Genomic DNA, 24243 nt, shown 5'->3' with positions numbered 1-24243 from the left:
TATCGTGACTGCTGCGAAACAGGGGTCTAAACAGTGCTTTACACCTGCGTGGAAGGATTAAAGGTCTTCCTAACGTGATCACTTTGGTTCCCTTCCCCCGGCTGATCTCTTTAGTCAGTTCAAGTGTCATGAAATCTCCTGTAAGGAGCTTGGTCGGGTCCCAAATAAATAGTCTTGCTTGCTGGAGTTGGAATGACTTCATTCCCGACAAGGGATGTGAAGTGAGGAACTTTAAGCCACTAGGGTGTCAACAAATGGTTCAAAAGGTGGAATTTATCTGTTACACGATGACACAGAAACTGGAAATAAACATCATGAATTGGAGACATGATCTGAGTGATGGTACACCTGAAGGGATTTTTTTCCATCACATGAAAACTGAGATTTTTGATACACAAGAAGTTAAGCTGTTTCAGTGTATTTAATCTTTCTTGAAATACACACACACACACACACACACACACACCCAGGCACACGTACACACACAAAGCACTATTAATGATTAAGTTTCACAGTTCATTCTTGACTTTGGAAACATCAGCTGACAAAACAATCTCACCTCAAGGTCCATTTAGTGTCTGATCAGGAGCTTTTGATCGGATCACATGATCGTCATCATCTTCAGATGGATGAAGATGCTCGTTCAGAGTTCAGTTTTATTTTTCTATTTGTCTATATGGCAGCATGTATGAGAAGAAGAAAAAATGTAAATCTGAATGTGTACATTTCTCTTAAAACTAGGCAGACTGGATCTGCTGATGAAGGTGGTGAAAGCTCTGGCACAGCTACTAAATGGACCTTGAGGTGAGATTGCTTTGTCGAGCATTACTAATGTTTCAGCATCCTCTTCTGCTCCAATTTCATCTTGAGCTCTGACACCAGTGCTAGGTTCTTAGTGTCCTGTCTGTTCATCACTGGCTTCTTTCTGGGTTTGGGTGCCACTGTTGCAGAGATGGTGGGTACGGCCCACTGCCTCTCCCCTGGGATGTAAGGAGGAGGTGGAGGGGGAAGAGATGGGGCACTTGGCGGCGGCGGAGGCCAGTGTCTCACAACATTGTTGACATTGTTGTTATAGTTGACATTCTCCACGATGACCTCCGGCTCTGGCTCTGGCTCTGGCTCTTCCTCCTCTACTCGGAATTTCTCTCCGGGAGTTTCTGGTGTCTTAAAGGGGTTTTTCAAGTTCCAGGGCTGTGGCTTCCGCCTCCTCCTTACTCGGCGGTTAGGGAGGATCCGGTTGGACTTTTTGTTGCGCATGAATGTTGCAGTGGAGATGATGACCGTGACTATGACCATGAGACTAATGACACCAGCAAGCATGCCTAGAATTTGCAAAGGCTTGTTTCTATTCTGCATCAAAAATGATCCCAAAGGCCCCCCACTGAGTTGGGTCTGTAAAAGAGCACAGGGAGAATTCACATCCATGGGACTCAAGTCATAATTGCTCACACAAAGATTAACGTCTAAATATTGTATGTACTGTGGTACTGCATGTGTTCAACGTTTGGCCAAAAATATCATGTGAGGTGCAAAATACAAAACTGTAATATCCAGGGATAAATTACTGCGAACGTACTGCATTAATACCGCTTCTTTGATGTCTTGCAAAGTAAACAAGATAAAAACAACGCGTATACTTAAATTCATTGTTCCATTGATTTGTAATTTGTCAAGACAAGATCAGAGAGGTTGACTGGGAAACCCACTGCTGAGACCATCCAGCATCTGAGTATGAATACTGTGTATGGATTTGTGTGAAAAAGAAAAAAGCAGAACTAATTTGTTTACTCTAGTGATGTTTGTGGTGTCCTAATGTGAGTACTAAATCAAAAACATGGGAAAATTGTGCTCCTGTACTCTTTTACAGACACAGCCTTGTTCTACAACAAAATCCTTAGAAAATGAACTGCTAGAAATTCTTGGTACTGCGGAGTAAAAACAACAGTACTTCTGTGCTGGTGATCTCAAGGCAAGCTTCATTTATGGCACAGGCCTCCTTATAATCTTTCTGATCTTGCCCTGAGATTGAACACGGGACTTTTTCACAGAGTTCCAGTATATGACAGTCGAAATGAAGATTGTCACTGAAATGGCGAAGGTGACAACGGTCAAACAAATCCCAAACACAGCCCCGGGACGTTTCCTTAGGCCCAGGAAGTATGAGACAAATCTGGATTTGATCTGAAAACAAATTGCAATTGTGTAAGATACTTATTTTTATGACTACAGTTTTTTAATTGCTGCTGAAGCAAACAACTGGTGAACCTGATAGTCTGGGCTGTGATGAGAAAAGCTGCACCTCCACATACAAATTGATTAGAAGTTTCAACACTGGATCATTCCCTTGCATTACAAATTGATGATAGACAGCCCAGTTGCTAGAATGAATGCTGGCATTATATGTTTCTGCAAACTACTGATATGTTACATTTGTACATTTTTATGTAGCAGATATGTTGAAAATTTATGTTTAGTTATGTTTCAACAACACTGTTGTTAGGTTTAGGCACAAAAACCACTTGGTTATGGTTAGGAATATATCATGTTTTGGCTGAAAATACCCGGTTTTGGTGGCACAATCACCATGGGAACAATGATGCCTCCATGAAAAACCATCCGCCATCCCCTCTACTTCCCAATGACAAACCCGGACTCACTCCGAAGTCATCGAAATCTGATGCTTGGGCAGTGACTTACGGTGTCAGACACTGATGAAAAAACTTTAATGTTGGCATGATACGAGCCAGTTGCTATTATAGTACAAAGGTGCTCAGCGGCGTCGGGGTGAAACATGGCTTGACAAGAACAATAATTAAGGCAGTGAGTGAAAGTCCATTTAGATCAGGCAGGAGGGATGGTGGATGGGTCCAACAAACACCAACCTACCCCCCGGTAAGTCGTGTTTGTATCCTGTAGGATTATAAAGCCAAAACCTGTTGTTTTTTCCTAAATCCAACCATGTGTTTTTGTTGCCTAAGCTCAACCACCCGTGGTGTTGTACAAATGTAGTGCGAGACTGTATGTAAACTGTAAATTTCCTGTAAAAATGGAAGTGTATTTTGAAAGAAGACAATGCATGTAACAGGAAGAACTTGACATGGCATCCCAGAACATCAACAACCAACACACCCAGGGTACCTTTCATGTTGTATCTGGAAGTGGAAAGTCCATGATCATGCGTTGATATTTGACGAGGTCAGAGTGAGAATGTGTTGCAAATCACTTTAGAAATGACATAGTACAAATGGAATGAATCTGTGGTTTGCAGAAACGTACAAAGCCGTTATTTTCTTCTGATCATCGGGCTGTCATAGAAAAAGGAAACTGGAATATGAAGTGAATCAGCAACTTTGCAGACTCTTATTTTTTCATCTATGAAAGTGTATAGCTTTTGAAAAATCAGTGTAATTCATCATAGAGAGATATTATCCCTCAAGTAGGTTTGACTGACATCTAACTTTCTTGCAACTTACAGCCTCAGTGATGTCGATCTTGACGACCGCAGTGGTGCTGAAGGACGGCTGGCCTCGGTCGCGGGCCTGCACTACCAGCGACCAGGTGCAGTCTCTCTGCTTGGTGATGTTCTGAATGATGGCCATTGATTTGATGTAGGACTTGAGCATGATCTCCCCCGTGTCAGCGTTAATGTCAAAGATGTTGTTGTCTGGCTCAGCTTTCATGATGGCATACTCGATGACATTGTTGGGCACTTCCGCATCGTCATCTACAGCCTGTGTAGATAAAGATAAACATCATAGTATTGACTTCATTCTTGAGCTTTACTTTATCCAACATGATAAATCACAAAAGGCAAATACCTCTATTTTCACTGGTGCTCCAATCACCATAGTTGTCTCAAGGAAGTTATCATTGAATTCAGGTGGGTGGTCGTTCAGGTCCAGCACAGTCACAAAGACCTCAGCGAGGCTGTACTTTCCTTCTGCGTCCTCTGCCTTCACATAGAAGTTATACTTGGACCTCACCTCTGCGTCCAGGCTCGCCCATGGCTGGGTGTAGATGATCCCAGATGCAGGCTGGATCAGGAACCTGTAAATATGAGGGGACTTTTTTAAATTTAATTCAGATTTACCATATGCATGCAACTGACAGCCATGATTTTCCTTGAACAGTCTTGAACATTTAACACTGATTTAATACTTATTATGATTGAGTGTACACCTTCATTATCTTTCTGAGAATGTATAAACCTTTCTCTTGGATGGCATCATTTTCTGGAAGCTCATGAGGTTCTTTTAAAATCAGATATATGTATATGCTCAGCCAAGTTGCCAGAGGAGAATGTTGGCATACGGTACATTTGCACATCTCGTACGTATCAAAGTGACCTAGTACAGATTACATGTAAACAAACTGAGGTTGACATACAGAGGAGTGGGCTAGTGGATGGCGTGACACCTAGGAGACAGCTGCGAGGCAGTAGACCGGAGCACCACTGTTTAGTTCTTAGAAAAGTGGATGCTTTTTGAGAACAGTTTTGGACTTTTCCAGCTGGGATTGTGGCAATTAAAGCAGTTATTGAAAGCCAAACTATGATCTTTTTCTAACCATTATTAAGTAGCCTAGTTTATGTTCCTAAACCTTCGTGAAACTGTGGCAACATGACTGGGTATTTTTTAAAGGACATGTCAGGACATTTCCAATCAAGATTGTAGTGAGAAAAGCAGGTATTTTAAGCCAAATCATGATCTTTCCTTCAGCCTAACCAAATATTTTTGTTATACTCGGCGTTGTCACAACATCAAATTGAAAACTGAGACTTAAAGAAATGTAGATTTTCAACATATCAACTAAATACAAAATATACAAATGTAGAGAAATGTACGATGCCAGCATTTATTTTGGTAATTGTGTTGATATGTTGCACTTGAAACTTTAAAGCAATAGGTCACTTTGATACCACTGCCAGTGAACTTAAGTCATGAAAGACTGAACTGTAAAAATCCAGAGCAAGAGTGGAATTAGACTGTTTCACTGACTGACTTGTTTAGTTACCCTGCAGTGACTTTGCAGTCAGAAGCAAAGAACAGTCTATTTTCTCCTCCAATCCTATTACAGGATTAACAAAGACAGAGGGCAAGCAGACAAAGATCACGACTGCACGGTCCTGTGTGTGCTGAAGTATCCAACAAGATATTGTAGAAAAGTCTGACATCTAAAAAGCCTAATTTTACAGATGTACTACTGTGACATGTAGTCATTTATTGCTTCATAACAAATTTCAAAGAGACGTTTTGGAATAATCTCAAAGGAAACATGCACAAAGATAAAAGTATTCCAAATCTCTCTCTCTTCTGCTTATTTTGGAAATCCTTTTCCTGGATGCCAAGTGACATCACATATCTCCTCTAATTCGTTGCTACAGAGCTCAAAATCTGTACCGAGAAGTCTAAAAATACTCTACTACTACCTACATTTCAGTGTATACAACAAGTGTTTTTTTAGCCCTGAGAGATTAAACATGCCCTTACTATCACACACCTGTCTGCTTAAAAAAAACAACCTTAACTTTACCCAAAATGCCAATGACCTTTAGGACTGACTCTGTAGTGATGTGAAAGGAAAAGTAAGCTGTGGGAATACTGTGTGTTATTAAGCAAGAACAGTGACCACTGAGCTTTTTTCTCAGAGGTAAGACTTCTAACTGGAAATCTAATAAAAATCGAGTTGAGAGAAAATGCCAGCAAATCCTCTGAGGGACTACAGTGCTTAGGTGCAATAAACAGGACCAAGTCTAAAATGAAAAACAAGTCGGCTGTCATATTTCTGTGCAGCTTTCAGGCAGAAGTGTTTTTGCTGGATTTTCTTTATGTGGTCATCTGCCCCAGGCACACTACTGCAAGTGTTTACATTACATACACTGCTACATGTAGCTATCTTGGTTACCAATGTAGTTATTTTCTCCCTAATTTTGGGTCATATTTCTGCTGCAAGATTTGATCTAGAAGCTTATTGGTGATTTTTCATGGTAGAAAGTCAGGCATCACCATTCCTGCAGCTGTGATAATGGCTCGGGGCTGAAAGAGACAGGCGCTAAATTGGAGCATCTCAGACTGAGGATGAATACAGGTATATTTAGACAGACAGTATGAGAAAAATAAAGTGTTTTTGAACACTAAAGCATGTATACATGTTCTAGTAGCCCCTGAAAATGAGCATAATAGGTCCCCTTTAAGATAAATGCCTCAGTGTGTGGTCTGTTTATCTACTGCTGCCAAATACTCAGGATATCAGCTGCTCATAAGGTTGTAGAAGTGTTTGTGATTTCTTTTTTTTTCACACAGTCACAAGTTCACATTGACAAAATCACTACACAGTGACTAATGAATAGACTTGGAGGCAGAAAAACATAGTCTGGTGCTTTGGAAACATTGTTTGGTTGTTTTATACAGTAATAGATTTATTTTTTCTTATGCAGAATAAAAGAAATCTCACCAGTGGATTTTAAATATGTCTTATTTTGACAGTGAGATAATGCTGTTTAAGCTTTAATAAGCATGGCAGTCGTTATTGATGAAATAATAGTGTTAGGAGGATGAGAGGAATTTGAAAAAAGCCCATTTCTTTAACTTTAAGTTACACACTTATACTCACAAGTCAGCCCCTGATCCGTAGATGGAGTACTTCACATCACCCCAAGGTCCTGAGTCTGGATCTGTTGCCTGTGCATAAACAGAAAAGACAGGGAACAGAGAAAAAATATGAGCTTGGTTGTGGCACTTACATGAATCAGGTCAGTTCAACATAACTTTCACAGCAGTTGAGTTAATCTGCAATTCCTCTTTAGGAGTTTTATATGCAGCTCAGTGAGCTAAGGCATATCCCACTTATGTTCGACGTCATACCGCCGATAAACCCCATAATATTGATGTTAGATTTGTTTGTTCCTCTTTACCAAAGCAGAAGAGAGAGCTGTCTGCTGCCATGGGCTCAGTAAACTGAATGAATCCGTGCAGGATTGGAAGGTGATGTTGCAGGGGTCAGCTATAAAAAGACTGTTGTGTTTTTTTCTGTTTGTTTGATGTCATAGGAACATCATCATGGGCATCGGCTAATCTGTCTGTCTGTCGCTGCAGGGATGCCTGTTCGCTGTCTCCGTGTGTCCAAGGTCACTTGTTGGCTGTTCTTTTATCTGATTGAAATTGCCTGGGATCAAGGAAATGAGCCTCTGTGGTGTTCACGCAAGGGCAGGATTTATCAGCGAGCCCCCCTGTTGCTTTGAGCCTCTGCAGGGCTGATAGGAACTGACAAGGGCGAAGGATGAGATAGTGAAAAAAAAGTCTCTATCTATCTATCTATCTATCTATCTATCTTAAAGTGCTCATGTTATTTCTGCACATATTTTTGAGCTGCAGCTGCATGTGCTACTGAGCATTAGGAAAAAAAAATCAGGGAATTTGGTGTTACACAACAAAATGAAAGTGATAGCCATCTGGCAGCTTACCTCGCCTAGCTTTTATCTACATGTTTTCACATATTATCCCAACCCCCACCGCTCAAAAAGTCTACATTTAGGGAATTAATGGCCCTGCTTGGGCATTTTGGAAAAAATCAGCATTCCTCTTTAGCTCACAGTGACGTACATTGGTGTTGGCATGTATTTTTAGATAGGGTGAAGACTCTCTCTCTCACCGTGACTGACACCACATTGGAGCCGCCGGGTGAGTTTTCTGGGATTCTGGCGATGTAGTAGTCTGAGGAGAATTTGGGAGCGTTGTCGTTGGTGTCCAGGAGGTGAATGACAATGTCAGCTGTGGCACTGAATCTCTCGGGTGTGTCAATCTCAACTGCGAGCAGCTAATGAGGAGAAAGATTAGGAATAAATAAATGGGAAAAGGGCAATTATGCAACAGATGCAGGTGATATAACACTGCCAGTGAGGTGGTCTACTGTGGTGCAATGGGTTAACCTTGTATGTGAGAAAGTGGTGTTTCTCATAGTCCATGGCAGCAGAGTCCTCGACTAAGATTGTGACCTGGGCCTCATTGAGTACAGTCTGAGGGACGACTCTCAGCATCCTTCCAGGTCCAATCAGTCTCAGGTTGAATTTAGCATTCGCACCCTGCAGGAACACAACACACATCATCACATTAGTCAGAAATGTCATACATGAGTGAACCTATTTTTAGTAATCTGCATTTGTTATAAAGCTATCACATACAGTATAATCCATGCAGTATAGTCCATTCAATCAATATAAAAGCTTTGTATCTTTTCATTATTACAGTAATGTATGAGAATCAATAGGATATCAGTGGCAACAATAATATTCGTGGTGAAACGTAATATCACTGGACAAACAGAGCTCGGCCTGATGTTGTAACAGTATTATCAGAGAACACATTTGGTGAACATCAGCCATTTGGATGAGGCTCATACAAGGAGCTGGAAACACAAAGAGACTTGCATAAGCTGACAAATGGCATAACTCGGGGGCACCTTTTAATTTGTGTTGGCTTAATTTCAAATTTGTGCAATTTTTAAAAGGATTGTCTGTGATAATGGCGGGCTTAGTTATTTAACAGAAATAAAGGCAGACACCAGCCTGAGCGCAACACTGTGGTGCAGTGAATGTTGATTTAATCAGTTTCTTATTAGATAACAATGTAATTTGGTTGGAAAATGAGTGTTATTACATAATTGCTGTATCATAATCACTGTAGTGTTCCTCCCCCTGGTTAAGTGATGCAGCTTTCAGTGGCAATAATACTGTATCAGTGCTAAAAGATGATTCCTGCTCACTAAAACATCACTGGAAAAAGCTATTGTTTGTGATTTGTTGAGTCATTTTCAGACCCAGTCAACAGAATAAAATGTTGGCACTGTACGTCTCTGGAAGCTGAGGATATGTTGCATTTGTATGTTTCATATGAATCACACTATATCAGCATTTTTAACGTGACGTAGTTCTGACTGAATGTTAAAGAGCTGAGTTTCTCATCAGCAGTGGGGGGTACTGTGGTCGTAATGACAGCTAGGCAAGACAGCAGCTGACAAGCAGCAGACCACTGTTCGAGACCAGCGACATTTCCAACCTTGTTTGTGGACAAAACCAGATATCTTTAATGAGACGTTGGGACACTTCCAGCTGTGTTTATTGTGACAATACTGGGTGTTTTTGACGAGACACTGGAACATTTCCAGCCATGTTTGTGCCACCAAAACAGATATTTTAAGCCAAGAGCTGATCTTTTCCTAACCCTTAACCAAGTGTTTTTTGTGCCTAAACTTAACCACATGATAACCACAGTGTTTTTTTTTTTTTATGTCAGATTTGTTTTTAGGCTTCTGATAGCCCTAACCCAAAAACAATGGGTCAAAACTTGAAGAGACACAATTAGGGGTGTATAAATTTAAATTTTCTTGCAGTACATTTGCATGTCTCATACATATAAAAGTGACGTAGTACAGATTACATGTAAGATGAGTTTGACATATGGAGGAGGAGGGGCTGATGGATGGCATGACACCACCAGTGCTTTGATGCTTTTTAAAGACAGTTTTGGACTTTTCTAGCTGAGATTGTGGCGATAAAAGCGGGTATTGTGAGCCAAACTATGATTTTTTTCTAACCATAACCAAGTATTTTCTATGCCTAAACCTTGGTGAAAATGTAGCAACAACACCGTATATTTTTTCAGGGCATGTTGGGACATTTCCAACCAAGATCGTGGCGACAAAAGCAGGTATTTTAAGCCAAATTGTGATCTTCCCCTAATAACTTGTTTAGTTATCCTGCAGTGACTTTGCAGTCAGAAGCAAAGACCAATCTGGACTTTTCCAGCTGAGATTGTGGTGATAAAATCAGGTATTGTAAGCCAAACTATGATCTTTTCCTAACCATAACCAAGAGTTTTTTGTGCCTATACCTGTGCGAGACTGTAGCAACATAATTATATATTTCTTAAGGACATGTGCAGACATTTCCACCAAGATTGTGCCGACAAAAGTGGGTATTTTAAGCCAAACCATTATCTTTCTCTAACCATAACCAAATATTTTATGTGCCTAAATCTATACCACACATTATCCACATCATTATCAGAATGTTAAATTGAAAATTGAAACTTAAAGAAATGTAAATTTTCAACATATCCACTTATATAAAATGTACAAATATAACATATTCATGGTTTGCAGAAACAATACCTACATTTATTCTTGCCATTGGATTGCATTTTCATACTAATGAGTCAGTGTATGAGAAAATAAAATATGGATGACAGTAGTGTTCTCCCCACCTGATCAGAGTCATTGACAGTGATTTTCAGCCCACGGAGTATCTCTCCCTCAGGTGGATGCTCATACATGGTCAACTCAAACATGCTCTGTGGGCCGTTCTCCCCGTAGAAAGTAGGTGGATTATTGTTGAGGTCCACCACACGGATCACAACCGTGGTCACACTATAGTCCATGGGTCTGCCTTCAGGACTTACTTCTGATGCCTGGACACACAGGGGCATAAAGATTATACAGGTCATATTTATTACTCGACCAGTGAGATGTTTAATCTACCAGGTTCACAGATCAGTTGTACTTTGTGAACCGCAACTTACCCTGACTTTAATGTTGAAGATTTCTCTTTTCAGAAACATGGGGAGACTCAGCAGGGTGATACAACCGCTTGATCTATTGATGCTAAAAACACCATCGTCGCCTGGAGAGACAATTAACAGACAGACCTACTCTATGAGCACTTTTGCTTTATTTCAGAGTCACTCCAGCTTTGTTTTAATGAAATGCTTACCATCGTCAAAAGAATAACGGATTGGATTTGGGCTTCCTACATCGCCATCTTTAGCTACAACAGTGAATATTTCAGATCCCTGGGGAAAAAATCAGCAGAAAGGTTTGCAGTTAAATCAGTGATGACACAAAGCTGATAGTTAGTGTTGGTAGTTTAAGATAACCAGGCTGTAAAGCCAGCTTACTTTAAAATATACTGCAAATTATTAACATTTCTTTAATAACTGACACGACTGACTCTCTGACAACTCTAATATGTCACTCTTACCATGATGTAACTCTGTATTAGGTTACATCACATTTTCAAAGGGAAGCAGGACATTTACGTAATTGAGCTACCCTGTGACTGGTGCACAGCTATTTAAAACATACCACAACAATCTATTCTGCACCTGATCTTCACTGAGTCTTCAGATGTACATTCAAATGTCATGATCCTAATTATTCCCTTTCAGATGAAAGTCAGAACATGCAATCTCTCTCCTATGACTGCAGTGACATTTGGTGACTGAGGAGATAATGTGGCTTTCACCTGCTGTGAGAAAAGCTATGAAGAAAGCACCGTGGGTATTAGTGTAAAATGTCAGCAATTAAAGCTGTGTGACATGAGACGATGCTGCCTTGTGGTGTGGGTTCTTATTTATGCCATGAATACAGATAAATTGCATTCACTATGTTAGTTTACTAAGCCTCGCTGTACTGTGATAATTCAACGTGATGTTCATTGAAGATGTAAATCTGTTGCAATACAAAAGAAACGTGGCAGAAAAGAACTTTACAAAATGTTTAAGACTTGTGCTCTGAATAGTTGTTATACAGACTCTCATGTCAGTCAAAGCAGAACGTCAGTAAACTGTGTTTTCATACTCACTGGCACAGAGACTTCATAAACGTAGCCAAAATACGGTGTCCCAATAAAAGATGGCGGAGTGTCCTGTGCATCGATCACATTGATCGTCAGGGTAGCAGAGGATGACATGAACTGCTCCTTGCCATTAAAGTTGCCACCACCATCCTGAAACGAAAGAAATGTGCAGTTTAAAGCTACATTTTAAGAAAGACATAATAAACATAAACAGTTATGCCTATGTTTTGAAATGTTTATCACTATTTATGTTGACATGACATATATCAGTTATGTTACGTCAGGGTTGACTTTTGGTTTCACACAGGAGTCAGAACACAGGCAGTCTCCTGGATGAAAGTCCTGTGTTTGTTTGACAAATCCGTGACCACCTCCCTACATGGAATTTGTTGCTCATTAAACTGCATCACCTGACTTCCTCCTTTGCTCCCGACATAATTACTATGACCATGAGAGGTTGACATGTTTGTGTGTATGCTCCTGATAAATGCCAGTTAATGAGCTGATAACGGCCTTCTGTACATACTGGTAGATGTAGCCAGCCTGTCCTCATTCCAAAATCGTCAAATACCGCTGCTATGTCTTTGACTTTGGCATCAGACACCTGACGCCAAAATCCATCATGCAGCAGTATGATACACGTCTGGGCAGTGTTAGCATGCAGCCAGGTGTAACCTTTCGCATTGTTATGATTCGTTGCCAGTCAGCCAGACAGCACCTGTTGTGGCACTATGATGCACTGCTGGATGGTGTCAAGTTGAAACACTGCTGGTAACAATGTAATATAAGAAGCAAGACAGTCTCTGTAGTGCAGGTGGAAGGGGTGGTAGGTTGGTCAAACAAATCCCCAGACTTTCACCCAAGAGCCTGGTGTTTGCTTCCTAAATGCCAGACGAAGTGCTTTTGTTGCTTAAATCCAATCATGTGCTTATGCATGTTGATGTCCTGGTGTTGGTAGCCCCTCTTGGAACATCAACGGCAGAAGCAGAAGGATACATAACATGTAATATGTACTGTAGACGTGAAAGACCACTGACAAAGCAGCGATATGTTAGGACTTCGGATGAGAATGTGTTGATGTAACTGACCCCTTCTAATTTATATGCATGAGAAACATTTACATTGTTACATTCAGGGTTTCTTACCCAGATGTATTTTGTGTTTCCTACCAAACATGTTGAATATATTTCCATCGTCATAAAACACCTGCGTTGTTTAATCCATTAATGCTAGCCATGTTTTGCCGCAAAACACCACTAACATTCTTAACATTCAGAAACTCCACAGGGTTCTTTAAAAATGAAAATGAAAGTACACTGTTGCAGAAACATTAGATCAGTTTTGGTGCACCCATTACCTTTGCAATGACAGTGACAAAGTGTGTCTTTGTTTTCTCATAGTCCAACATTTCTCCAGACTTGATACGAAGGACACCACTGTGCCTGTCTACGGCAAACAAAGTAGACTGAGGATTCTGTGACAGAGAACAGGACAAAAGCAGGATTTTAAAAGCACACACTGAGACACATTTTAGGTCACACGAGTAAAAGCCTGTCTCTGAAACCTCTAAACCCCATTTACAACCACTCACGTGAGATATCATGAAAAGTGGTCAGATGGCAGCATTAAAACACTCAGTAGCCACTTGAATTAGGCCACATCATGTATAAAGTATATCTCTTTGTCCATCTGGATGTAAAGAGCCCATATGTTCAAGGACAGGGCAGGCAGGTGAAAGCTGCTGTGCCCAGATGTGCGGTGCCTCGCTCGTCACTGTCACTCCGGGCCAGCTGTTCTTTGTTCCTAATAGTCCAAAGTGCAAACTAACATTCCCTGCCACCCCCTGCCAAAGCAGCCCTCTAAGCCTCCAATACCTAACACAAATGTAATTGTGATTTAATCCCCTGCCCCATAACTACACCAACATACTTAGGCACATGCACACATACACACATGAGCATCAGAAAATCCAACTGATGTTAACCTCATTATAAGTACATTTATACATTAGTTCCATGACAAGCAGATTAACATTCGAACTGGCCAGTTTCAGCTAGTATGTCATATGAGGAGCACTTTTTCTTAAAGGTTTTATCTGTGCTTTTTTACTCAGCTTATTTATACTCAGATAGTGTGGTATGTGAGTGGGCCGAGTGATACCTGGAGGTAGTATGTGACTGAACCCCCTGAGCCTGTGTCTCTGTCCACTGCCTCCACTCTGTAGATGCTGCTGCCAGACTCAGTCGTCTAAAACACAGAAAATAATTCAGGTCACAACATATGGGGCGGAAAATAAAATGATGCAACACACATTTATCTTAACATTTTTATAGTAATGTACTGTCCTTTTCATTTTATCTGGAGAGAATGACACTTTTAGCTTAACTTACTTCCAGTACATCAATGATTGCTGGCATGTTTTGGAAGTCAGGTTTTTCATCATTTGCATCCATTACAAATATTGTGACTCTTTCCACAACCTAAAAAGAACAAAAATAAAAGCATGCTCAAGTTCATCTCAGCTTGATTCATTATAAGAATGGCACTAAATGGCTTAATCACAGATGTTGATACCTTGCTTTGCCCATCTGTGATGCTGACAAGAACGTCTATAGAGTCTTGTTTCTGTGAAGAAGAAAACAAGTCGATATGAAGTCATACACGATGAAAAAGATAGCATCTTAGTTTTTTAAAGGGTTATAGGAATTACATATAAAGTCAATTTAATCATTTATTAAGCCTATGTTAAGTTTACCTCTCTGTCCAGCTTTTCCACCAGTGTGATGTTTCCAGATTTGGGGTCGACCCTGAAGTATTCTTTGGACCCTGGATCAAACGAAAGGCCGTAACTCACCTCCTGGCCCTCAGGGTCTGTGCCATTGAGAGAGTAGATCTGTGTACCTGAAAGAAGACATCATAATTTAGTCAAATTAGCCTTAACAGTTGACTTTATGGACAAAGAAGTTAATTCCTTCTCCATTTCTAACTTTAAGAATAAAATATTGATCAAAACTGGCAAAATTAATCAGCAATCCAGGAACGTAGTTAAACAGTTGTTTGAGCAAAACTGTGGTGGAGCAAACTGAGACACAGCAGCCAGCAGTATAATAAGTACCCTGACTGACAGAAGTTGTAGAGGGACAGCTGCACCACATTCACAGCCAGCAAACTGTCCTTCACATCAACAGGTGGCACTGGCAGGTGAGCATGTTAGCGTGTAACACCACACAACACCTGTTCATCTATCAAAGACTGTTTAACATCTTGGACTCTGAGGTACTGGCAACAAAAAGATGCCATTTTGTTGATAAGTTGTTCCACCTGACTATTAGCTGTTCATGATAAGCGTCAAGTATGTCAGAGGTTGATCTCACCGACAGCCGTGTCCTCCGAGAGGCTGAACAGTGCCAGGTTTCCGTTGTAGCTGTAGGGTCCATTGTCGTAGAAATAGGGGGCGAAGTCTGCTTGTGCTGAGGACAGTGACATAAAATCACCATTAAAAGCTTGAAAGTTTAAAGTAATTCACCTCAAAGTGAGACCAGGAATGAAAAAATAATATAATGTTCCTTTTACAAAGTTGAATTCACAACTTAAAACACATAATCAATTTAGTTCACTCAGGAGTTTTGCTGCAACAGTACTTGGTCTGATATAAACAGTAGCATGGTGGTTAATGTTTGCTAATGCTAGCAAACTTAAGCGTAATATTACTTAATTGTTCTTTGTCATCTGTGATCACCATGGTCAATTATCATCAATGCTGCGTTGAAATGGAGTCGTGTTTACCATGTGAAGAGTCCATATGAACACAGCCCCTGGTTGTGGTACACACAACATCGAAAGTGAACATTTTCAGAGACCTCTGAGTTCACAACTTTGTGTAAAAGACTCACAAGGTCGCAAACACAAGCTCAGTAGTCCAATTTGAATTCAGTAAATATTACATGGTCTTGCTTTTAATACTGGAGTGACATAAACCAAGGCGATTGTAGGCCTACTGAGCTCTCGCCCCCCTGCTTTCTCAACCACTTTGAGTGGGATTACAGGTGAGTTACGTCAACCTCCTAATATACCTTTTCTATACATAGACTTAAGATCTCTGGTGGTAGAAATAATGCTGTTTTTATTTGAAATAGCAGAATCATCTAAATATTGAAACTAAATTCATATACCAAACAAATCAATCAGTATGATAGTCATACAGAGTGTAAACACATATGCACATACAAGAGCATCTAACCAGGTTAGAAACGAAAATGACTGAACTGAAAACAGAATATAACTCAATTATAAACTGAGTAAAAAACAACCCAGAGGCTGTCAAATATATCTGAACAGTTTTCCCAGTCTGATCACAGCAACACGCCAACCGTAAGCAGAGAATAAAGAAGTGTAACTTACCAAAGCAGGCGTGCACAAACACAAAAAGCAGTGGCAAATGTAATATCTTTACATTCTTCATCCTACAGAGTGAAGTCATGAAACTGCACCATGAAGACGGCTCCGTCGAGAGTCCTGTACATGAGATGCAGCTCTCAAGGTGTCTGAGTGCGACTGGAGGAGGCTAAAGGCAGATGCTCACATGCTAATCCAATGACACATCTTAAGAGTCACTCCTGGGCCCCCTCTCTCCAGCTGGGCTTCTTCACCCACCACTCTGCAGGAGATGGCTCAGCCTGCAGGGCAAACAACACAAAGATACAGCACAAGTTTGCAGATGATGGACAGGTATATATTTATTTTATTTTATTTTTTTGCTTTTTTGTTTGCTTTTGATGTAGATCAGCAGCTTTCATTTAATTAACCACAAATAATAAATAAACATGTCATTTTCTGCAAGTTTTTAGGGAGAAAATAGAATAATATCATGAAAGAGATTCTTGTATTTGAAGATAAGAAAGTTAAACCATCAGAATATTATGATTTTACAAATGTCAAATTATACTTGTCATTTAGTGTTTCAGTGCTAATCTACAGGCTAATACAGATGTTGTATTTGCAATAACTGCTAATAATACTGCTATCAAATTAATAACCTTGCCATCAGGATGTAAACTTAAAAATTTAAGAAATTTAATAAATTTCTGTTTGAATAATCACAATGTCAGCTATTGTAATATTTTGCGTTAACATTGGGACTATGATATTGTATTTACAACCACACAGTCTATACTGAATTGTAGCTGATGCTAAAAGTGTTTAAGTCCTTTATAATGACAATTCTGACACATAACTTCTGCAAGGGGGGCGGCAGTAGCTCAGTCCATAGGGACTTGGGTTGGGAACTGGAGGGTCGCCTGTTCGAGTCCCCGTCCAGACCAAAAAATGTGGAGCGTGGACTGGTGGCTGGAGAGGTGCCAGTTCACCTCTTGGGCACTGCCGAGGTGCCCTTGAGCAAGGCACCCCCAACCGCTTGGCCAACCCAACCCAACCTCACCAAGGGCAGCCCCCTCACCTTGACATCTCTCCAATTTGTGCATGTATAGGTCCTGTTTGTGCATGTGTGTGTCTTTCGGACCTGTGTGTTAATGACAAGCAAGAGTGAAAACATTGAATTTCTCCTCAGGGGGATTAATAAAGTAAATAAACTAAAACTTAATAATACAATCTGCTCTTGCTCTTGAATTCTAATAATTTTACATGAAGTGCCGTGACTGGCTCAGTCATGGTCAAAGTAAAGGGATTATTGTGATACAGAATCTATATTGTTATAATGGTCAGTGTTTTCCCCATACTGTGTACAGTACCATCTGCTATGCACACCACAGCCATCTGCTGCATTACGAGACAAAGAAAAAAAACCCTCCATGATTTAGTCAATAATAGAATAATCAGAAAATTAAGATGATGTAGATGACAGCAGTGAATGATCTGATGAGATTATACTCTGTGTTTGATTCCTGTCCTGTCTGGTGGAAACCAGGAAGTGAATGTGTGCCAGTTTGGGTTACACTGATAAATTATAAACAGATGATAATGACAAACAAGACAGGATAATGTTTTTACCATATCATTTTGTTTTACATGCAAATTGTTTTTTTTTTTTTGTTGGTTTGCATCTTTCTGTGTTCATTCATTTCTTTATTTATTGCCATGTTTACACTGTGTGTTGATTCTCTAATTAAAAACCCCTCTGATTAACTATCTGTCTTTCTGGGACTTTTTGAGTGGTATTCTGGGCACTGAAGCTGGCTAATCTTCTTGTTTGATAATCCTCTTGTTTGATAATCTAAAACCACCCAGAGGTAAAGTCTGGTAAACAAATGTTGTATAATATAAACCCACTGGTCCTCCATTTGATTTGGATCATCTTTCTACAAACACCAACCCATCGACTGGTCACTGTATGTCTTCAATTTAATGAGTTAGCTTTTGCACTAAAAAGTGAGTGAATGCAACTCAAATGACTCATTTCTTGTCTTATTAATTTTTAAAAGTTTAAAATTAAATCCATATTTGTTTTCTACTTCCTGCTGTGTTTTAAATTGTCTTCGATCTGCAACTGAAAAAAACAAAACAAAAAAGGCATTCATGATTAAAAATAAATAAATGAAATCATTACAGTTGTAATATTTTGCTGTTCCCATTTAAAAAATAATAACTCAACAGAACAACTGCACACACCATTAAAACATGTTGCGTGCAGGAGGATTTACACACATGCATAAACCTTTTACAATCCATTCTCATATACTGAAATTAAATCTACTTTATAATCTGAGTGGTGATGGTAGAATGTACAGCGTGTAGCATGACCTCAGCAAATGCTTGGTGCACCAACTGTGCATTTAGAAAAACTGTTAGTTGGTACAGAGTCACTGAGAGGACAACACACACATATACAGATTTAAAAACCATAAATATTCATTTTTATAAACATTATGGTTTAAGATCTGTGACCTTTGGCAGCAGACAACCGCCCTGCATGTACAGTGAGAGCTTATAGATTGGAAACATAATGTGACCAGACAGAAAAGTATTCAAAGACACATCAATTATATTTGTATGCCATTTGAAGCAGAAGATCCATAACTTTCATACAAAGATTGCATAATATACTCATTACCAAAGATCACCTGTCAGGTTACTTTTGTATGGTGTTGGTCAAGGCCATGGCTTCAGGTTTAATTCTCATGGTCCTGGCAGATGGCAGGCCTAAAGATTAACCCACTGTGCTCTAATCTCTCCTCATCTTGTAATGCACAGAGCCTGTCTGTGGTCACACAGACTCCATAAGTCATAAATGTAAAGCACAATTAGCACACACAATGCAGCTGCAAGCAGGGTCGACTGGTTCCTTTGTTACATACAGTGGGACATTATGCGAGTTTTTTTTTATCATCTAAAGCAGGAACCAGGCAGCAGATCCACACACTGTATTTAAAACTCCCAGTAGTTTTAGCTGTGCAGTGTTTCAGTCTAACAGAGATCTTCATCAGACATTTTTAAATCACTATCACAAAGCAGAAAAAGCAATTTTAAGACACGTTCATCTCTCACATTGCACAATTTACTGGAAGCTTTCAATATAATGTGCGGATCTCCTGTCTGGCTATTGCTTTAGTCCGATTTTTTGATCCAGCATCCCTTAAAAGTTTTTTGGATGTGAAGCCCCCTCCACTCTGCTTTTTTGTTTTATCATTTGTCACAGTGACCTTTGTTTAAAATGTTTAAACCCTCAGATGTGTGCCAGTGTGCATATTCCTCAATAAAAAACCTGCCACTGAAGCTTAAATGTGCAAGTGTCTTTGCAAAGATCACTGCAAAAAAAAAAAAAAAATACGGCTAAAAGCTCACTGCTCATCTGTAGTCATCGTCTTAGTTTCTAATCCCGTGCCTTCAATCACAGCGGCACATGGTGACCTCTTTGTTCCTGTTGGGGATGGAGCTGCGAGGCTGCCCATGGGAGAATTTCTCTTAACTTCAGTTTGCTGCTGCGAGGATTATCGTCATCAATAGACAAAGCCAAACCTGTGTCTAAACAGCCTCAGTGTGTCCTAAGATACAAGTATCAGTATAGATAAGCCACTGACGCCAATGTACAGTGTCTCAAATCATGACCAGATGGACCACTTCAGCCACTTTAGAAAGGAACTGACCCTCAGAAGGTTTAGCATCCATGTGAAAAGAAGAAATCAAGAGCGGCAGAGGATGAAATATAGTAGATATTAGTATGCTTCTTTGCAACATCATAAGCCAAGGTCATCTTTCTCTGGGACCAAAACACATCAAGGAAGCCACATCATCAAATGGCCAAACCTCTCAGGTCAGCAGGCACCAGTCTGCCGATTGTTCCCAGAATTAAGTCCAAACATGGTGAACCTGCTTTTAGCTACTGTGCTGTAAATACCTGGGACACACTTCTAGGAGATCTTTCTCAAACACTTGCTTTTAATCTGCACTCTAAATGTTATTATTTCGTCTACTAAAATACCTCTATCTTGATTATTTTTTCATTATATTTTACTTTTAGCTTGCTTTTTTATTATCCCAACCTCCTTTTTATTGTTTATTTCAGTGACTTATACCTAAAGCACTGCATTAACTTGTTTATGAAATGTGCTGTGTAAATAAAGCAACCTTTCCTGGCCTTTTGTGCAAGAAGTACTGTGATTTAAGTTTAGGACAGGAAAAATAATGCATGCCCTCATCAGTGGGTGGGGTGTGGCATAAACAAATTTGAATTCATGCACTTAAGTGGATAGTTTAAGATAAGAAAGCCTTCAGTAAATATGAGCTAGTACATTATAAAGGCCATAAAAATAAATACTAGAGTAACTGAAATCAAATGAATATGTGAAGAGGTTATTTTATCCTAATTAAATGATAGTTAAAGCATTTAAATGTGTTTGATCTTCAAATGACATGAAATTATTACATGAGCAAATGTCTCCCTCCTGATTACATTAGTGGCTGAAGTTCAGAGCACGTTTTTGGCCGTTCATCAAGAAGCGATGTTGACAGAGAGAGCTGCAAGTAGAATTAGTTTGGCTGCAGTCCTGTTCATGTCTCTGAAACGTGAGGGTCCATAAAAATGTCAAATATATGTGTACACTACCAAATGACAGCTTATCACTGCAGTATTTTGGATTACAAGAATCCCACATACACCAAAAATACACCCATAATATATATGAAAAGTATCATTATATCAATTATCAAATATATATCAGTCCAAGTAAGCAATGTTTTCTCCAGCAGTTTGTATAGTGTACAGTGTATTTGTTTCTGGAGTAGTAAAAAACAAAATACTGCTTTGGTAAATCCTTGTTTTTTCCCTGCTTTTTTACAAATACAAAATTCTGGAGCTTACTTGGAAAAAAAAAGAGAGATTTACCGGGTCAAAAATAGAAAGGGAGAGTTTGAATAATTTGTAACCTTCAGATCTTGTGTCACTATAGGATCACTCTGTTTGTCAGAGCACCTGTTGTCAAGATACCCAATTCAGCTTTACCATTTTGGATTATTATTGATAATCTCTAGTGCGGTTTGCCAAGGGCAGAGGTTTGCTTTTAGTCCTGGTCCACTCTAAAACTAGGTCATTCCTTTAATCTCTCCATGTAGAGTATACTGTAGGTTAACAGCCTTTTCATTTTATAAACCTCAGAGAGTGCTAGAGTGAATACAGAGTCATGAATCAGGCAAAATCCGAAAAGATATGACACACTATGTCTGCAGGAGTCATTGGACTTTAGAGACCAGTAACAGGAGTCTTTTGAGGCGGTAAGATAGTTTATATAAGTCCTGTTTTGTGGATGTTTCTAAGATTTCAACAAAACCTTAAGGCCTTGGCAGAGGTTGTCACTGTTCAGACCCATGCATGATACATATGTGCAAATCAAGCATAAACACACAAAATCTGTGACTACAAAAGTAAATAAAAATGATTTTAAAATGTGTGTATGAAACCAAATAAGTGATTTATAGAAATGTACAAACTGAAAAGCCTCCATGCATGTATTTAATATGTTTAAATGCAATGCAGCTGCAAAACTAACTTGCGTCAAATATTATTTTTGTAGGTGAGTTTGACATGATGCTGACGTACATCATGTTGGACCCTGGAGCTGAAACTAAGCTGGTGCTCTCAGGCAGTCAGTCCCTCTCTGATCTGCTGCGCCAGGACTTGGCATTCTTTTACACTGCTGCCTCCAAGTGGTGAAAAACTGCTGGTGGACAATAAATGTCAAAACATTCTCACTTTTTTACTTAACAGTACAGTATGTTTGGAAATATTTAGAAATAGATTTGTTTATCTGGAGTTGTGGACAGGGTGAAGGAGGTGAATGGAGCTCAGCCACCATTCATATTTTGATTTACACCTTTTGTGACAAAAAGTCTTAATTGAAAAGGACCTAGAAGGACTGACATTTGTACATGATTAAAAACACTGGACCACATTACAGATGGTTCTTCAAGATCAGCACGTTCTTTTCAATTGTTGGTGTGTTGTGTGCATTGTAAAGCACAACATAACTATCTTTCAGATTCTGATACTGTGGGAGGTAATGGTGACAATCATAAGTGTAGATTTCGGGGGTGGGGAATGCAGGAGATATGTCTCCCTCAATATTTAGAACAAGTGCATTTGTTCCCCTGCCATAAAAATATAAAAGTAGCAGAGGACTTATATTTCAACAATTTAAAGACATTTAAAACATTAATTTGTTGCAGTAACCCCCCTGTTTCAATCCCCATATTTCATACGTGCCCAAGACACATGAAACAGGAGGTCTGGGGGTCATCAAGCAGAAAGTTTTGAGCATCAGACACTTAGTTTCCTGCATTATAGTCGATTTTTATGTACTAATTTGTGCCTTTTCTGCATTTTGTCAAAATAGAAGTCCTCTGCTAATTCCATGGTTTTATTGGGGGATGGGGGATGGACAAATGCATATGTTGTAAATACTGCGGGGGAGGTGTCAAGTCAAGTCAAGTCAAGTCAAGTCAAGTCAAATTGATTTACAGAACACTTTTAAAAACAAATGTTGATGAAAGTGCTTCAGAAAGAGATTTAAAAAACAGTAATGATCAAATGAAAACAGTCATAAATAGGAAAATGTAAGTAAAATGAACAAGAGCATACAATATTTTGACAAAATCCTAACACAAAAACAGCATTGCACAAAAAACAAAATAAAATACAGAAAATACATGTGTTAAGCAGTGTGCTCAGACATATCATCATAAAGATAACTAAAAGGCTAAAGCAAAGTGATGGGGGTTTTAAATGTGGAGGGGTAAGATCTGACTGTAAGTGGGAAACTGTTCCACAGTTTAGGACCAACAACTGAAAATGCTCGATCATCTCTAGTTTTTAACTGGGTGCGTGTAATGAAGAGCAGTGATTGGTCACCAGATATAACCATGTTCCTTGCCCCCACAAAATCTACACCTACACCTGTCCCTTTATACACAAAACCTACGCCATTGGTAGTGATTATGGTGATTACAGAAAATGGCTGCTGCTTTACCTGCAGTGGATGTTGTTAACCTCCTCCAGCAGACACTAATGAGCCCAAGAGAACTCCACCTGATAGCAGTGATAACTCTAAACACTTAGCACCTCCCCAAACATGAGGGGGAGGAAGGTGACTGGATCTGCAGTTCTACCTGTAAGGTCTCATTCCCCAAGCGTGGTAATGTGTTAGTACTTGCACTGTAACACCCAAAGTATTGTAAAGCAATGAATATATGCATTTTATTTTGTTCAGCGCAGATAATCAGTTCAAGTGGCTTATAACATAATTACAGGGGTGCAATCAGGAGACAATTTTAAGTAATGGCAAGTTGCATTAAGTGCATTTCTTTCTTTCTTTCTTTCATTTTATTTCTGAGTATTTAACACAAAAACAGACATAAGAAATACAGGACAGAGAATAAAAAGACCACCACAAAAACAAAATAAAATAAAAAATAGTAGTAATGATAGGACACTGCCAGCTAAAGGAAAGAAAATACAATTACATGCCAGTTCGTACTATATCCACAGGAAGGTTGAGGCTGAAAGATGGCATCCCTAGGGTTAAGACCATCGGGTGTCAGGGAAGGTCAAAAGGAGACCTATTGTCTTGGGAGATCAATAAATGCATTTCTTTCTGATTCAAAGAAAAGCAGTACTTTTTATTCTTATTAATTTCTTATTTATCTAATGGAGGTATTTATATGCATTTATATCTTACCCAAACTAGCCTATGTCAAGATCAAGATGGACAGAAATTTGCACAGTAGCATACAGGTTCACATGTTTTGCTCTGAAGATGCATTAAGATATCTGACAGATTATGTGACTTCATGCTTCATGCATGGAGTGAATAGACACTGCATTATGTTATGGCAGTAATTCCTAAATTAACATGGTAGCCTATTGGCTGTGAAACAAAATTTCAGGTTACAACACTAAAAAACATGTAATTAAATGTGATTTAAATGACTAACAGTGCACACAGTGGCATAGCCTCTGTGCTCTGGGGGCACTTCCTCAAACATGGGGGTGGGGGTGTCTACACACATAATTGCAGGGTGTTTGGGGATCACGTGACCTCGCCAGCACAGGATGTCCCACGCAGGGAGAGCGGTGACTTGAAGCGTGGCCACAGTCGGCTCGCTTGCGC

The 24243-nt window shown here is 39.5% G+C and overlaps 1 protein-coding gene across 1 annotated transcript; it reads right to left on the bottom strand.

Annotated features, from left to right (window-relative positions):
• Positions 1-773: 773 nt before the first annotated feature.
• cdhr1a (cadherin-related family member 1a) lies at positions 774-23120 on the bottom strand. Its single transcript, XM_049600550.1, has 18 exons — positions 23104-23120; positions 16031-16305; positions 15004-15099; positions 14385-14530; positions 14204-14254; positions 14020-14109; positions 13790-13876; positions 12987-13103; positions 11636-11779; positions 10766-10844; positions 10575-10675; positions 10260-10463; positions 7928-8080; positions 7651-7815; positions 6613-6680; positions 3819-4047; positions 3474-3731; positions 774-1392 (listed from the first exon to the last, which is right to left on the bottom strand). The coding sequence occupies exons 2-18, from the start codon at positions 16107-16109 to the stop codon at positions 829-831; spliced, it is 2631 nt and encodes an 876-aa protein (XP_049456507.1). The 5' UTR covers positions 16110-16305; positions 23104-23120; the 3' UTR covers positions 774-828.
• Between the last annotated feature and the right edge of the window lie 1123 nt (positions 23121-24243).

This window comes from Epinephelus fuscoguttatus, linkage group LG16, assembly GCF_011397635.1.
Source record: "Epinephelus fuscoguttatus linkage group LG16, E.fuscoguttatus.final_Chr_v1".
Taxonomy (NCBI): Eukaryota; Metazoa; Chordata; class Actinopteri; order Perciformes; family Serranidae; genus Epinephelus; species Epinephelus fuscoguttatus.
The sequence above is the reverse complement of the archived record's forward strand: the minus strand, read 5'-3'. Positions and strand labels throughout refer to the sequence as shown.

What these genes read in the sequence shown, in the direction of transcription:
- cdhr1a (XM_049600550.1), bottom strand. Translation starts at nt 16,109, where the DNA reads ATGACTTCACTCTGTAGGATGAAGAATGTAAAGATATTACATTTGCCA. An exon ending in CAATCATTGATGTACTGGAA is followed by an intron (nt 13,877 to 14,019) that starts GTAAGTTAAGCT and finishes TCTGTGTTTTAG; the next exon opens with ACGACTGAGTCTGGCAGCAG. An exon ending in GAGCACCAGTGAAAATAGAG is followed by an intron (nt 3,732 to 3,818) that starts GTATTTGCCTTT and finishes TTATCTACACAG; the next exon opens with GCTGTAGATGACGATGCGGA.